We start from the raw sequence: 17,286 nt of genomic DNA on the forward strand, positions 1-17,286 counted from the left end.
GGTTTGGGATGGCTTGAGGGGAGGGGAGGCCCTTGCCCCTCTATTTATAGACAAGGTGGGGGATTAGGGGGAGGAGACGAGGATTAGTGAGAGATAAACATGTATTAGTCATGTATAAGTGAAATTAGCTTGTAAAGCTCACCGTAAGACATCGGAGGCGTACGTATATGTATGAGCATGAGGAAAATTACGAAGAAAATATTTGTATGGACTTTAAAAATGATTCTGAAGGTATTTCTCAGGAGAAAAATATATGGAGAATTATCGATGTAATATTTGTGCAGTATTTCTGTAAATAAATTGAGGGCGTCATTGAGAAAATATTTATAGGATATTTTGAGGAGGATTTTGGAGAGAATATAGCCCACTATATTTTATTTGTTGATATCAACTCGCAAACAAACATTTTGAAACGAAATTTAAAATTCATTTTAAATTTAGAGCGAGTTTGAAAAAAATTCTGGATTTGATTTTTCGTGGTGCTCAATGGTGTACCCTGTAGACGCTCTCCTTACAACCTTATAGAGTAGTAGTAAGTGTATAGGTCAACTGAGAGTTTATGGATGTTAACCTTGGTGGTGGGTAGCACCTAGATGGCTTGGTGGCGATTGAGAGATTAGTGATTATCCGGAGTGCTTGTAGACGATCCAACTTAAAGGTGTAAATGGTTGTAGGTGGTTCACCATGCTGAAGTAATAAATATCGGCATGTAGATAGCACTTTTGTTGTACAAACTAGGGCTAGAAAATAAGGCCGAGTCTCGCTATATATCTGGCTCGTTTTTTATTTTAACATTTGATGATGAATATATGATAATTTATAATTTAAATTACTCGTAACATGATCCTACATCACATATTTACATAATATTAATTTACTATATGATGCAATAATATTTGTTAGGGTGTGGCTCGCTCGTGAGTCGAGCGAGTCATCCACCGAGATCTTGGCTCGACTAATTTCTTGCCCTATTGCAGTGCGGATTAAGGGGGAGCGACACATGTGTGCGGGTGATCTAACAAAGACTAATGAGGGGGTTCTGACTCTTCGATACATTGAAAAAAACATAGCGTTTATAGCCATTTATATTTATGTAATTGTATTTAAGTTTTTGTTTTACTTAATTGTCAGGTTAGAATAGTATTGAAATCGTTGTTCGGTAGAAAAATACATTTAGGCGCAATGTTCAAGTAGGATTTGTGATAATTTTATTTTTTAAGTCTAATTTATCTCCGATCTGGAGCATCTATCTTATAATATCCCTTCGAAGTCATCTGAATGTTGCCCCCTCCTCCTCACCGGCTTCTTTGTTTTCTCGCGTGCATGTGTGCCGCTTATAAAGATACTAATTCACCACGTATCCGCCTGGACCACCCACCTTATTTATTTATTTATTTCACGCAAATTGATCCATTCTAGCCTAGCCTAAGGATATACGCTTATTATGTACCCAAACCCATGCGTGCGTGTCGCCTTTGCAGGTCATTCTTCCTTTGCTGACATATAGCTTATCCCTTCCTTAAGATACCATTAGTGCCTTTGCAGAGCGACACTGTTGCTGTTTGCTCTCTCTCTCAGCTGCAGTAAAAGGCGCCGTTTGGGAGCAAGCGAAAACAGCCGAGGCCAAAGCGCAGCGCAGGTAGTAAAAAAAAGGGAGCGAGGCCGGCCAGGGCCACACAGCCTACACAGGTGACAGGCCCGCAGTGCGCGCTCGCGTGCTGGGGCGCGCGGTGGCCCGCACGTCGGCGGCCGGTCGCCTTCCGCTGCAACTGCACCGGAACGGGACGGGGGGCCGTACGGGTACAGGAGGCACGTCGTCCTTACCTGCGACGCCACCGCCGTGCACCGGGTCCAGCCACACACCGACGAACGGCGATCAGGGGACCACAGGCGCAGGGGCAGCCCCGTCATTCCAACGCCGATTTGAGCGCGGCCCCCACCCCGCGCGCTCCTCGATGCGCGCGTCCGCTTCCCGGACACCACCCTCCTGCTTCTACCCCACGGAGACGTACGCCCTGCGGACCCCTCATACCGTGTCCCTTGTCCCGGCGACGTGGGCCCCCCGCGCGGTTCAATCATCAATCACGCGCCACGCCCGCCCCCACGCAACCTCCCGCCGGTGTTCGTGCACCGCCCGTTGCGCGGCCACCGTCTCCCTCCCTCCCTCTCTCCTCCTCCGTCATCCGGCTCCGCTCCGAGTCCGACCGCTGGTATATAGGCCGTCTGCTTCGGCAGCACAGTGCCACTGCTGCGACTGCGAGCGATCCCTTCTCGCCGCCTGCATTGCGAGCTACAGCTACGACTGCTGCCGCTGTTCCACGTCTCTGTCTCCGCTTTAAGGCTGTCACCTTTCCCCATCCCCTACGCCCCCCCTTCCTCCTGCTCCCGCCCCCCCCCCCCCCCCCCCCCCCCCCCCCCCCCCCCCCCTCTTCGCCCCTCAATCAATCACGACGCCACAGCCGCACCCCCGCGAACCCTAGCTCGCAGTCGCACCGCGCGCCGGACGCTGACCAGGTGCCTGCTCTATCTCCTGCGGTGGCCGTCGCGCTGCCGCCGCCAGACCCGATCCGTCCGACCGTGCCAAGCGCCCCCCCCTCCGGCGATCGATGCGAGGCGCCGCGGGAGGCGGCTCGGGCTCGGGCAGGCTGTGAGGAGCCTGTCCGCTCGCTGCGTCGTGCGCCTGCCTTCCTCTCACGGTCGGCCTCGCCGCGCGTTTGCTTTCCCGCCCACGCAGGTCAGACCTCCGCGCTCTAGGATCTACCTACCTTGCCTTCCCGCTTGCTTTTGCAATTTGCTCTCCTCTCGTCCCGTCTGTGCTGCGTGGATCTGTGCCGCTTTTGGTGTCTGTCTGCGCGTGCCCACTGATGCTTCCGGTTTCATCGCTTCAGGTGCCTGCCATTTCCACCAATAGTTTTCCTAGATTTTTTTTTTAGTCTTGTTTGTTTTGGCCAACTCCAGTTCTTACTTTACCACTCCATTTCGCCTTCCCTCCGTTCTCGGAAATCCGATTTTACACACGCACAATTTTGTTGTGCGCGTAGCGAGTCTCGCTCCCCCCGGCCCAGCATTTGTACCTTTGCCCTCCACGGCTGCCGTAGCAAAATTCGGCGCTGCCGTAGCTCACTGCATCCCTCCATTTCCTTTGCCTCCCAGGGATCTTCGCGAGCGGGGAGTTGAAGCGCGAGATTTGCGCGGCTACGATTCTGCGTTGCCGAGGGAGCAAGGGAACCAATGGCTGCAGCGGTGGCGATGCGAGGGGGAAGCAGCGACAGCGGAGGATTTGACAAGGTTCCCGGGATGGACTCGGGGAAATACGTGCGCTACACCCCGGAGCAAGTTGAGGTGCTCGAGCGGCTCTACATCGATTGCCCCAAGCCAAGCTCCTCACGGCGCCAGCAACTGCTGCGCGAGTGTCCTATACTCTCCAACATTGAGCCGAAGCAGATCAAGGTCTGGTTCCAGAACCGAAGGTAACTAAATCTGACAAGTCACAGCCTACTAGCTCAGCTCTAGTGGAAAAATGTGTCTCACGTTTTGATCCCTGTTGTAGGTGCCGCGATAAGCAGCGGAAGGAGTCTTCGCGGCTTCAGGCTGTCAACAGAAAGCTGACGGCAATGAACAAGCTTCTTATGGAAGAGAATGAGCGTCTTCAGAAGCAAGTCTCTCAGTTGGTTCATGAAAATGCGCACATGCGGCAGCAGCTGCAGAACGTAAGTTGCTTACAAGCCATGCTAATGCTAAAAGTCATTTGCTGATGCCGTATTTGTACCGTGTCGGTGAAGTGGAGTCCAGTTTCCTGCATTATTGTGTACCTTAAGTACTGTACTGTACTAGCGTCGGGTGACTTCCAAAAGTTGATAGTGCCAGCAAATTTATGCCAATGAGATGCTACATTATGCTGTTATTCGGGCTGGTGCATGCAGCACCCACTGAAACCTGATGTCCATGTGATGGTGGTGTTGAATTTGGCCCCTGGGTATAATGCCTACTGGAGTATTCTGTCCCTGCAATTTCCTGACACAATCTATTGAATTCTTACAGACTTCATTGGCCAATGATACAAGCTGTGAATCAAATGTCACTGCCCCTCCAAACGCTATAAGGGATGCAAGTAACCCTTCTGGGTAAGTGAATCGTTCTGGCCATCTGGAGAAGGATTTTTGTTGCGTAACCTTGCCATTGAGACTGTCCTAATCATAGTGCCATTTCAAATCTTGTTTCAGACTCCTTGCGATTGCGGAGGAGACCTTCACAGAGTTCCTCTCAAAGGCTACTGGGACAGCTATTGATTGGGTCCAGATGCCTGGGATGAAGGTTATAAGTCAACTCTCAATTCTTGTTCTTTCCCTTAAGTTACATTTTTTACAGATAAGTGCTACTTGCTAACTACATTTTGTTTTCTGATTAGCCTGGTCCGGATTCGGTTGGTATTGTGGCCATTTCGCATGGTTGCCGTGGCGTTGCTGCCCGCGCCTGTGGTTTGGTGAATCTAGAACCAACAAAAGTAAGTATTTAAATTGTTTGGGACATTGTGCTACCTTTAAGATTGTCCCTCTTTTTTTCTTTGTTCTATTATTATGTACATTTGCAAGTGATTTGTGTAACCTCTGGATATGGTTAGACACTTTTATATATCTAATCATTTGTGTATGACATACCTCCTTACATCTAAGCAATCTTGAAGAAAGTCATGGACCATTTATATTATCTTACAAAGGGCCTTGGATTTTTTTCATATTTTGCCTATCAATCAATAATTGATACAAATTTTAGCATTTACTTTCAAGAAATTATTTGATCCTGATATAGCTGTGTCATGCAGGTCATAGAAATCTTGAAAGATCGTCCCTCTTGGTTCCGTGATTGTCGAAGTCTGGAAGTGTTTACAATGTTTCCAGCTGGAAATGGGGGAACAATTGAACTTATCTACATGCAGGTGGGCATTTCTATTTTGCTTCATTGGTTATGTTTCTTCAGCATTTCTGGTGAACTGTATGACCCATTATGTGGATGGTAATATTTGTATGTGCAGATGTACGCCCCAACAACTTTAGTTCCTGCACGTGACTTTTGGACGTTGCGATACACGACAACAATGGAAGATGGCAGCCTTGTGGTATGTGATCAGAACTGCAGTTTTTATTTGCTTTTATCTTGACAGCGGAGGAATCAGGATACCATTATTTGCTAATCTTCCTTAATCTCCAAGGTCTGTGAGAGATCCTTGACTGGTTCTGGAGGCGGTCCAAATGCAGCTTCTGCACAGCAATTTGTTAGGGCTGAGATGCTTCCAAGTGGGTATTTAGTGCGCCCATGCGAAGGTGGAGGTTCGATTGTGCATATAGTGGACCATCTAGATCTCGAGGTCTGGTTTCCATTTTGTCTTTTGTTTTAACCTTTTGATGCCATTAGTATGTATGTTGTCCATTAATGATTGTATTGGGTTTCATCTTTCAGGCATGGAGTGTTCCTGAAGTGCTTCGACCACTATATGAGTCTTCTAGAGTAGTTGCTCAGAAAATGACTACTGTGGTACATGCTTAATTTTTTTTGCCCTATGATATCTTTAGTTTAAAACTTCAGAATTCTTTAATAAGGTTGCCAGTAATCAGTTTCTATTTATTTATGAATGAAAAAGTATGTTCTATATGCTCTAACTAATGACTGGCTGTACTATTTGGTTGCATTTAGGGTTTAGTTCCGCGGATGTGTTTGAATAGTTCATTATTAGCACTATACTAAATGCTAGCTGCTCTGCGTATTCAGGCACTGCGCCACCTTAGACAAATTGCTCAAGAAACAAGTGGAGAAGTAGTGTATGCCTTGGGAAGGCAACCTGCAGTTCTACGGACCTTTAGTCAAAGACTAAGCAGGTAATTTTTTTATTGAACTTTAACCCCGACTTTCATGTACATCTTGCTGTCTAGTTTAAAACATAAAAGTCTCTTGTTCTTCCATTAGGGGGTTTAATGATGCCATTAGTGGTTTCAACGATGATGGTTGGTCTGTAATGGGGGGAGATGGCATTGAAGACGTTGTTGTTGCTTGCAACTCAACCAAGAAAATTAGGAATAATAGCAATGCTGGGATTACATTTGGAGCGCCTGGAGGCATTATTTGTGCGAAGGCATCCATGTTACTGCAGGTAAGGGTGATCATTATTCGTGTGAAGGCATTATTTATACAGTCTTTGCATATTTTATATTTAGAAATAAAGAGGGAAAAGCAGGAACTATTGCATGTTGCATTGTGCACAAATAAACAAATGAATTGCAGAGTTTTGTTATATTACCTTGTACCTCTTAATAAAAAACGTTATATCATCCTTGTTTGATTTGCACTTTATTGAATACATTTCGGGTTGTGCACGTTATTTATAGTACCAACTATGTACCGAGAGCTACAGTAACTTCTGAATTTTGAGACTGATCTTGTACCACAATCAGTGGTAAGCAGAAGGAGGCGCAACAGATGACTTTTTGATTGTACATAAACATTGTACACTAGATATCTAGGAATTCTGCTTAAATGCAGTGGTGGGTGCACATTTGACACTAGAAATTTGAGTTTCACCCCTGTAAGGTCATTGGAGGAGCTCCAGCCCAGTTTGAAAATAAAAAATTTGCTACTGATATAAATGCTTTTAACATTATTTCTGAACCTACCTTTCGTCCTTTCCCATATGGTATGCCTTTTTAAACATGTTTCTTTATTGGTATTCTAGAGCGTCCCACCGGCAGTACTGGTCCGATTTCTGAGGGAGCATAGATCTGAATGGGCTGATTACAATATTGATGCGTATTTGGCTTCATCACTGAAGACCAGTGCGTGCTCACTTCCTGGGTTGCGACCCATGAGATTTTCTGGGGGGCAGATGATCATGCCACTTGCTCACACAGTGGAGAACGAGGAGGTATGCTTGCAGTTCTTTCGTGGAAAGCCTGTGTCTTTGTAAAACTAATTGATTTTGTTTCCATCATTAGTTCTGTTCTCATTGTTGACTTAGTTATATTGGATGTACCATGTGACTTATAATTCATTGACTGCTGAATGATTCACAGATTCTTGAAGTTGTCCGCCTTGAAGGACAACCTCTTACTCATGATGAAGCCCTTCTTTCAAGGGACATCCACCTTCTCCAGGTAAATATTTGAGCCCCATCTATTCTTTTGTTTCGAAATCCTGCATTGCCTCTCACTGAACCAAAAGGTAGCAAGGCTGATGTTTTTTTAATTAACAGAATGGTTATTATATAGCTCTTATGATGTAGTGGCTGCTCAAAGTTGCACTTATAGGCTCTTTGACATTAAAATTGTCCTGTAAGCTCAGAAATGAGGCTTGTTGATATTTAGTTAAGTTTTCTCTTTTACTGTGCACGAAATGAGATCTGGCTACTGATTTTGGTTTCACAACAGGCACATGTTTGTTTAGCGATCCTAATTGGGGTCTTGAATAAAGAAATAGATCAAGGTTCTAAAAGAGATTATCTTGAGCAATTTGTATTAAGACCGTGATTTGCTAACCAGTCACTTGTTTTAATTTTCAGCTTTGCACTGGAATAGATGAGAAATCTGTGGGTTCCTCCTTCCAGCTTGTGTTTGCACCAATTGATGAGCATTTTCCGGATGATGCTCCATTGATTTCCTCTGGCTTTCGTGTCATACCACTTGATATGAAAACAGTTAAGCATCACTAACAACATTACCTTTTCTTTTTCGTTGCTTGGGCGGTCGCTTCATTTCCTTGTCTATTATGTTTACAATTATCTTAAGACTTTCTCCAGTAGTTTACTCATCTTCATCTTCTATTTTAAACTTCACTATGTAAACAGTGCAGTCTATATTGCACAACAGTGTTTTGCACGGCCATATGCACGATTTGCTAGCAAAGACTAACATGTCACTTGGTTTGGAATTTGGATCAAGAGTATAAGTGTTCATCTGACACTTCGAATTATGTTAGAATGATAGTTTGTTAGCCATATTATCATACATTCAAGAGGATTGTAATATTTTTAAAGAACATATGGCGTTATGTTCTAGCTAGCTATGATTTGTTACCTAGTCATTTAGCTGTCTGCTGCTAAAATATGTATTCTTGAATGCAGTTTTTGACCATTATATCTCATGCAGGATGGTGTATCCTCTGGTAGGACGCTAGATTTGGCATCTAGTCTTGATGTGGGTTCTGCTGCACCCCAAGCCTCAGGGGATGCACCTCCAGATGACTGTAATTTGAGATCTGTGCTGACAATCGCCTTTCAATTCCCTTATGAGATGCACCTTCAGGACAGTGTTGCTACTATGGCCCGTCAATATGTGCGTAGTGTTGTTTCTGCTGTGCAAAGGGTGTCGATGGCTATATCTCCCTCCCAATCTGGTCTAAATGCTGGGCAGAGGATGCTTTCTGGCTTCCCTGAAGCTGCCACACTTGCTAGATGGGTTTGCCAGAGTTATCAGTAAGTGAAGTTGTAATTTTCTTCCCATGCTGTTTCTGATATCTCACATAAATGGTTTGATTCTTATTTATTTATTTATTTATTTATTTATTGTAATCTCATGGCTATTCTTTTGGGGCCCAATACAGCTACCATCTAGGTGTGGAATTACTCAATCAATCAGATGAAGCTGGTGAAGCATTGTTGAAAATGCTCTGGCATCATCCAGATGCTGTTCTGTGCTGCTCTTTTAAGGTACCAGAAGAGTTGTACTCAAGTCCGCAATATTCCAATCTTCTAAAGCAGAGGCAGATCCCTTTGACAAGTTAATGCTTCCACAGTAAAATTTTCATGATGCCTTTTGTATACCTAATAATAAATCGTGTATGGAATATGCATGAGAGCAGATGAGCCTGCACCCTACTAACTTGGCTGAATGATGCAATGCAGACTAGTAAATGCCCTTTTCCTGATAATCATGCTGGTGCCTGCTTTGTTGTTTCAGGAGAAACCTATGTTTACGTTTGCAAACAAGGCAGGGCTCGACATGTTAGAAACATCTCTTATTGCGCTGCAAGACCTGACGCTAGACAAGATCTTCGACGAGTCAGGAAGGAAAGCAATATTCTCAGATATCTCAAAACTAATGGAACAGGTTAGAAATCAGAACACAACCATCCTTGATACTGAATCTGAGACGCCCACCCAACAGCTAACATTCGTCTTGGTTGTTTTAGGGCTACGCGTACCTGCCGTCGGGCGTGTGCATGTCAGGAATGGGTCGGCATGTCTCATTCGACCAAGCTGTAGCGTGGAAGGTGCTCGGCGAGGACAGCAGCGTCCACTGCCTGGCGTTCTGCTTCGTCAACTGGTCCTTCGTTTGACACGCCATCCCATGGCCTGTGTGATGAGCAGGCCAATTTTTTTGTATGGTGATCCCAATATGGGGAAACCATCAGCTGTGACAGAAGGCTTTATGTTGCATGCACTAGTTGTACGTCTTGAATCGAGTGTATTTATGAAGAAATTGGATACTGCGCAAAGTCTGGTGCCACTTACGTTTGACTGCCTGCCCGGCAACAGGCTGTTTGTCTATCTCACCGGCCAACCGAAACGATGCTTATTCCATTCAGATGTTACTTGCTGATGTTAAGGTATGGTTCAAACCAGACAGCAACAAAAGTCGGCTGTTTCCAAGTGGTGGAATGGCATAGCGACGCTACACACTCGTATAGGTGCCGTTTTGTCTACCAAATGTATTTCGTAACGTAAATAACGGTACCAACGACAACAAGTTTAAATATGTCGGTATCAATTTCTATAGCGGTATCCAATTACTGGTAGATTTAAATAAACATGGTTTAACGTTATTTTCCCATCACGCTATAAATATGTGAGCAGCATAGTGTTAGTCCATTACCCAAACCAACCGCGCCCCCAACAGTTTCTATTCAGAGAACCACAGGGTAAAGCCGCGCCCAGTTCTTCTGGCACCATTGACCAAAATCTATCTTTTTTGCTTTTGCAAAATTTGGTCTGTATATGGAACTGCTGTGGACGCCAACCGAGAAAACAAACATTGGCTGAAACTCTGGCTCGATGAAAATATGTGCCGGTCTGGCCTACACCCTCAACATAATCATACTGCAGTAATGTTTTTTTTGGAACCTGAAGCACAATTGACGCCAAACCAAATGCTGAGTTGTCAGGTTTGGACCAAAACCCAGGTAAATAAGAAACTGAAAAACTGGAGGACATGTAAACGAATGAGGAACATCAGGGGGTTCATAGATGACCAGGTCTCTCCCATGGTGTATGGTAACACATAACGACCCTTCACAAACAATGGATATGACACGCAACAAAATTACGACTCTTTCTTCTCTTCCGGTTCCGCTTCAGGCACCTCCTTCACCTCCGCAGCCTCCTCAAATGTCTCTCCTGGGACAAGCTCAGGGACATCGTCATCATCCTGTGCAGCTGCACTGGCGCTGGCTTCGGCACCAGGTACCTGCTTCTGGAAATGCTCAGCAAGCCTCTTGAGGTTCTCCAGGTTATCAGGGCCTGAAGAGGAGGAAGCTAGGTTACGCAAGCAGTAACAATTAGAGTGAAATCGACAAAACAATGTGAAAGGTGTCATACCCAGTTGGTTGATAATTGTTGGCAGAAGGTCTTGTAGACCTGTTCAAGTAAGAAAGCCAATGAGAAATGAGTTTCTTATCTAACATAAAGAGAGAAACTCTCTATAGCTTGCTTTTTTCTATAGTGGTTTTATGGCTAAACTCTCGATAGCTTGCTTTTTTCTTTATTTTCTTTCTTTTTTATCCATGTTTCCTCCCGGGTAATTTTTATATTAAACAAAATCGCGCTGTAGGGGTTTACCGTTTACCCTACAGCCTTTTCTCCTAAAAAAACATAAAGAGAGAAACCAGTTACAGCATGTCAGGGAATCATAACGGGAGTAACAAAAAAATCATAGCTTGTGTTAAACGTTAATAAATGTTGCTTTACAGAAAGTTTTTTTCATACTACACAATTCAATGTTGTAAGGATCATGGAACATATATAAAAGGAACTACCATTTAGAGAATAGAAGCCATTCGAATTCACGCCATCAGTAGTAAGTTCTAAAACTTGCAACCCTTGCTTTTACAGCATGTCAAGAATAATTAAAGATACAAAGGTAAGCAAGGCCCAGCATTTAACCATTGAATATCAATAAATACTATTTGCCCATGGGGCTACGAATGACATGAGAACCAAGGCTGGATGATAGTAAAGCAGCAAACTGTGTCAAACATCAGCTAAGTATCTGTGTTACTGCACAAAAAACAGGGTTCTTGAGCGACAATCAGGCACACACGGGTTCAAAAGCAAATAATCCACTCACTTTTTGTCTGGGGTACTCCACTGACTACCCATGTATTTGCAGGAATGGATGCTTGCACTGCAGGAAACAGAGAAAGATTGATAATGTCAGACAACTTCTATAATATGCAGAAGTAACGTGTTCGCATGGCGGGATTTACCTTTAGGGTTCTGGAATTGGATAACAATATCATCCTTGAAGATGTTGACCTCCTCAATACCAGGAATAGTGTTCACTCCAATTCTTTTCAACGTGCTCTGAAGCCGCTTGTCATCGGTGGTTGCGGTCTTGTGGACTGCCTTCTTCTTCCTGTCAGCATTTTTTCCCTCATAAATTGTTAGCATGGGACTATGGGTCCAGAAGCAACTCAATAAAACATATCATATCACAAACGCAAAAGGCTTCGGTGCTTAGATATCTGCAACAGCTACAATAGGATGTGTTGGCACACAGCTTGCAACAAAAAGACAACATCTACGGTTACCGCAGAACGGTATACACACGGTATACACGTGGATGCCCAAGATGCAAGTTAGCACAAATTAAAGCTGAATCCAGCCTGCCTGCCATTTTGCACAACAGAATGCGCAAACGACAACCACAGTTCAGATATTACCTTTTCTTTTCCATCCATACGTTAACCAAATCACACGGTTTAATATTACCTTTTTGTATCTATGAAACGTTACCAAAAAAACTATGTGAACTGTAATGACGCGAAGATACTCATGAGTCATGACGATGAATATAGTGCAGCCATTCGTCCATTCACACATGACACTTTAATGTGCAGGCTCAGATCAAGTAGCCTACGATTAGCTAGGTGAAAAGTAAATGCACCGATCACTACCACCGCAGAGGACAGGAGGAGGAAGATGAGGCACCTGCGCATGCTGCCCTTTCCTCCAGTGCGCACAGCACCCGCCATCTTCTTGAGCTTCTCCACATTCATCTGCGTGAGGGGAAAAAGAGTCAAAGGAGCCACACACACAGGCAGTACGTCACTGGCGAGGACACAACCATGCGAATCCAGAAACCCAGTGTAGGTGGATTGTTCGCGCTCGAGTCCACCGAAACGCCAGACAGGCAGGGCGGGCTTGTGGTCGCCGGAGGGATAAACTAAATCTAGCCTAGTCTAGCATAGGCCACGAAACAACGGGAGAAAGCGCAGCGCGGCACAGATTGAAAGCGCAGCCAACACAACGGCGAACGGCGATACCGACACCAAGCAATCGAGCAATGCAAATGAACCGATGGAGCCTCGCTGGCATCAGCAGCGGACCAAACCCTACCCTACCCTACACTACCGTAGCCTAGTAAACGGAGCAAAAGGCCAAAAGAAACCGCGGACCTCGCGAGGGAGGCAGCTACAACAGGGTACGCGGAGAAGAGGGGCCTCGGTGGTGGACTCACCTTGAACAGGCGCGGCGCGTCGGCGGCGGCGGGTGGAATGGGGGACGGGGAGACCAGAGGGGATTTCCTGAGCTCAGCAGAAAGGAATAGTGGGGTGGGGAGTGGGGAGAGCAGTGAGAGAAAGGGGCTTTTCTTCCCTTCCCTCTCCTTCCAATCCAAATCCTGGCCGTCCGCTACTCGCTCGGATGCAATCCGGGGTACTCGCCAGTCGCCACCAGGGGCCAGCCCACCAAAGCATCAGCGGTCCAATACAGGATGGATCAAAATCTCATCTCTATTTAATATTAGACCAGTTAGGGCTCTTAATCCATATAGATTGAGTGGAAGTTGGTGGATTTAAATCATAAACAAATCAAAGTTCTTCTAATTTTTTTCCAATCTCATCCAATCTATATATAATAGAAATAACCGAACAAGGTATTAGTTGGAAATGTCAATCACATATGGAAGAAAGCACTTGCTAGTCACATAAAGTACTCCATGACCTCTGCAACAGAGGGGATATATGAAATAAATATAACTGCGAAGATTATGGTGTAGAGTAGATAATCTTGTTGACGAGGTTATAATATTATTTCTAGAATACGAATTTAGAGTAATGTGAGTGTGGATAGTCTTTTATAAATTACATTCACAAATTTTATTGTAGGTTTGTAGGTGTCGAGATAAAGTTTTAGCCAGCGGGCAATCCAATCTTGATCGTCCGCTACCGTCGAGTTGACACATCCAAAGTGTACGCTGGGTCGCGGTCGCGCAGATCCGCCCGTCACTCTCACTCAACACAGCAACACGAAGTGGCGGATTTACGACCGGGGCTACAGCCACGGCCGCGGCACGTAAGACTACCTTTAGTTGTTCACTCTATTTTCTTCTCTTTATATCCTAATCACGCGCCACGTCATCGTTCTATCTCCCTCTATATTATGTATCCTCTACAACAGTTCACTCTAAATCAATCCTCTATACCCCACTACCTCAATAAAGTATTATTTTCCATCTCTATACATCATATATTATCATTTTTCTTATCTAAATAGTATTGTCTTCTGCGTTTATTGATACAAGAGTGCACCTCTAGATCTAGTGTCGAGTGACCAGCTCCGCGTCTACTGTAGCTAGTGTAGCGTGCACCGGTGAGTGCAAAGTGAAAGTCACCTAGAGGGGGTGAATAGGGCGAATCTAAAATTTACAAACTTTAAGCACAACTTCAAGTCGGGGTTAGCGTTAGAAATATAAACGAGTCCGAGAGAGAGGGCGAAAGAAAAATCGTGAGCAAACAAAGAGTGAGACACGATGATTTGTTTTACCGAGGTTCGGTTCTTGCAAACCTACTCCCCGTTGAGGTGGTCACAAAGACCGGGTCTCTTTCAACCCTTTCCCTCTCTCAAACGGTCACTCAGACCGAGTGAGCTTCTCTTCTCAATCAAACGGGACACTAAGTCCCCGCAAGGACCACCACACAATTGGTGTCTCTTGCCTTGGTTACAAATGAGTTGATTACAAGAAAGGATGAGAAAGAAAAGCAATCCAAGCGCAAGAGCTCAAATGAACACAAGTCACTCTCTCACTTAGTCACTATTTGTGGAATGATCTTTGGACTTGGGAGAGGATTTGATCTCTTTGGTGTGTCTTGTATTGAATGCTATAGCTCTTATAAGGTGTAGGAAGTCTGAAAACTTGGATGTTATGAATGGTGTGTGGTTGGGGTATTTATAGCCCCAACCACAAAACTAGCCGTTTGGTGAAGGCTGCTGTCGAATGGCGTACTGGACAGTCTGGTGCCCCACCGGACATTGTCCGGTGCGCCAGCCACGTCACCCAACCGTTAGGGTTCGACCGTTGGAGCTTCTGTCTTCTGGGCCACCAGACAGTCCGGTGGTGCACCGGACAGGTCCTATAGACTGTCTGGTGCGTCTTCTGGCGTGTGCCTGACTTCTACGCGCACTGTAGCGCATTTAATGCGGTTGCAGGCGACCGTTGGCGCTGTAGTAGCCGTTACTCCGCTGGCACACCGGACAGTCCGGTGCTACACCGGATAGTCCTGTGAATTATAGCGGAGTGGTTCCTACAAATCCCGAAGGTGACTAGTTCAGAGTTTGGTTCCCTGGTGCACCGGACACTGTCCGGTGGTGCATCGGACACTGTCCGGTGGCACAGCGGACAGTCCGGTGCGCCAGACCAGGGCACACTTTGGTTGTCTTTTTTCTCTCTTTGTTTGAACCCTTTCTTGGTCTTTTTATTGGTTTATTGTGAACCTTTGGCACCTGTAAAACTTATAGACTGGAGCAAACTAGTTAGTCCAATTATTTGTGTTGGGCAATTCAACCACCAAAATCAATTAGAAAAAGGTGTAAGCCTATTTCCCTTTCAATCTCCCCCTTTTTGATGATTGATGCCAACACAAACTAAAGCAAATATAAAAGTGCAGAATTGAACTAGTTTGCATAATTGCAAGTGCAAAGGTTACTTAGAATTGAACCAATATATATTCTCATAAGATATGCATGGATTGATTTCTTCATATTAAATTTTTGGACCACGCTTGTACCACATGTTTTGTTTTTGCAAATTCTTTTGTAAATTCTTTTCAAAGTCCTTTTGCAAATAATCAAAGGTAAATGAATACGATTTTGAGAAGCATTTTCAAGATTTGAAATTTTCTCCCCCTGTTTCAAATGCCTTTCCTTTGACTAAACAAAACTCCCCCTTAATGAAATCCTCCTCTTAGTGTTCAAGAGGGTTTTAGATATTAATTTTGAAGAGGGTATAACAATTCGAAATTATATCACAAATAAGATACCAATTTGAAATTCTCTTTTGAAAAACTTCTTTAAATACAAATTGAAAGACTAAAATTTTAAATTGGTGGTAGTGCGGTCCTTTTGCTTTGGGCTAATACTTTCTCCCCCTTTGGCATGAATCGCCAAAAACGGAGTCATTAGAGCCCTTTTAACTACTCTCTCCCCCTATGGTAAATAATGTATGAGCGATGTGGAGTGACGGCGAAGGATGAATAAATCGATGGAGTGGAGTGGAAGCATTGTCTTCATCGAAGACTCCAATTCCCTTTCAATCTATGACTTAGCATGAAATGCACTTGAAACCACATTAGTCATAGCATATGAAAGAGACATAATCAAAGGTATATAAATGAGCTATGTGTGCAAAATATCAATCAAAATTCCTAGAATCAAGAATATTTAGCTCATGCCTAAGTTTGGTAAAAATTTGCTCATCTAATGGCTTGGTAAAGATATTGTCGGGGACCATAATTAGGGGTACCCCCAAGACTCCTAATCTTAGCTGGTAACCCCCATCAGCACAAAGCTGCAAAGGCCTGATGGGCGCGATTCCGGTCAAGGCTCCGTCCACTCAAGGGACACGATCTCGCCTCGCCCGAGCCCAGCCTCGGGCAGGAACAGTAGACCAAGGCAGATTCACGCCTCGCCTGGGGGCCTCCTCAAGCAACGGCCGCACCTTCGACTCGTCCGAGGCCCAGCTCGGGCAGGCTTCGCGGAGAAGCAACCTTGACCAGATCGCCACGCCAACCGACCGTATCGCAGGAGCATTCAATGCAAGGATCGCCTGACACCTTATCCTGACGCACGCTCCTCAGTCGATAAGGTCGCAGTGACCGCAGTCACTTCGCCGCTCCACTGACTGACCTGACAGGAAAACAGCGTCGCCTGCCCTGCTCCGACTGGTGTGCCACTCGCCAGAGTGAGGTCGACAGCAACTAAGTCCAGCCTCGGGCGCCATAGGAAGCTCCGCCTCGCCCGACCCCAGGGCTCGGCCCCCGTCTCGACCTCGGAAGACGGACTCCGCCTCGCCCGACCCCAGGGCTCGGACACAACCTCGACTCGGAAGACGGACTCCGCCTCGCCCGACCTCAGGGCTCGGACACAACCTCGACTCTGGAAGACGGTCTCCGCCTCGCCCAACCCCCGGACTCGGACTCAACCTCGACCTCGGAAGACGGACTCCGCCTCGCCCGACCCCAGGGCTCGGACACAACCTCGACTCCAGAAGACGGTCTCCGCCTCGCCCGACCCCCGGGCTCGGACTCAACCTCAACCTCGGAAGACGGTCTCCGCCTCGCCCGACCCCAGGGCTCGGACTCAACCTCGACCTCGGAAGATGATCTCCGCCTCGCCCGACCCCAGGGCTCGGACTCAGCCTCAACTCCGGAAGACGATCTCTGCCTCGCCCGACCCCAGGGCTCGGACTCAGCCTCAACTCCGGAAGACGGTCTCCGCCTCGCCCGACCTCGGGCTCGGACCGACCACGTCACAGGGGGGGGCATCATTACCCTACCCCTAGCTAGCTCAGGCTACGGGAAACAAGACCGGCGTCCCATCTGGCTCGCCCCGGTAAAACAGGTAATGATGGCACCCCGCGTGCTCCATGACCACGGCGGTTCTCAGCCCCTTACGGAAGCAAGGAGACGTCAGCAAGGATCCGACAGCCCCGACAGTTGTACTTCCACAGGGCTCAAGCGCTCTTTCGACGGCCACGACATCACATGAACAGGACAGCAACACCTCTCCGACAGCCACGACGGCATGTA

General features: G+C 46.0%; 2 protein-coding genes across 6 annotated transcripts; one reads left to right on the plus strand and one right to left on the minus strand.

Moving 5' to 3' along the window:
- Nucleotides 1-1,954: 1,954 nt before the first annotated feature.
- On the plus strand, nucleotides 1,955-9,590 carry LOC100037826 (rolled leaf 2). Of its 5 annotated transcripts, none has more exons than XM_008662182.4 (19): nucleotides 1,955-2,734; nucleotides 3,154-3,470; nucleotides 3,551-3,710; nucleotides 4,042-4,124; nucleotides 4,224-4,314; nucleotides 4,409-4,504; nucleotides 4,823-4,936; nucleotides 5,033-5,116; nucleotides 5,210-5,365; nucleotides 5,458-5,532; nucleotides 5,767-5,873; nucleotides 5,962-6,145; nucleotides 6,725-6,913; nucleotides 7,062-7,142; nucleotides 7,547-7,681; nucleotides 8,133-8,458; nucleotides 8,587-8,762; nucleotides 8,943-9,092; nucleotides 9,175-9,590. In XM_008662182.4, the coding sequence occupies exons 2-19, from the start codon at nucleotides 3,232-3,234 to the stop codon at nucleotides 9,582-9,584; spliced, it is 2,856 nt and encodes a 951-aa protein (XP_008660404.1). In that variant the 5' UTR covers nucleotides 1,955-2,734; nucleotides 3,154-3,231; the 3' UTR covers nucleotides 9,585-9,590.
- Nucleotides 9,591-10,100: 510 nt separating this feature from the next.
- Nucleotides 10,101-12,789, minus strand: LOC100422791 (uncharacterized). Its single transcript, NM_001346798.1, has 6 exons — nucleotides 12,720-12,789; nucleotides 12,191-12,258; nucleotides 11,467-11,615; nucleotides 11,328-11,384; nucleotides 10,580-10,618; nucleotides 10,101-10,501 (listed from the first exon to the last, which is right to left on the minus strand). The coding sequence occupies exons 2-6, from the start codon at nucleotides 12,256-12,258 to the stop codon at nucleotides 10,305-10,307; spliced, it is 510 nt and encodes a 169-aa protein (NP_001333727.1). The 5' UTR covers nucleotides 12,720-12,789; the 3' UTR covers nucleotides 10,101-10,304.
- Nucleotides 12,790-17,286: the final 4,497 nt, after the last annotated feature.

Source organism: Zea mays, chromosome 1 (genome assembly GCF_902167145.1).
Source record: "Zea mays cultivar B73 chromosome 1, Zm-B73-REFERENCE-NAM-5.0, whole genome shotgun sequence".
Classification (NCBI taxonomy): domain Eukaryota; kingdom Viridiplantae; phylum Streptophyta; class Magnoliopsida; order Poales; family Poaceae; genus Zea; species Zea mays.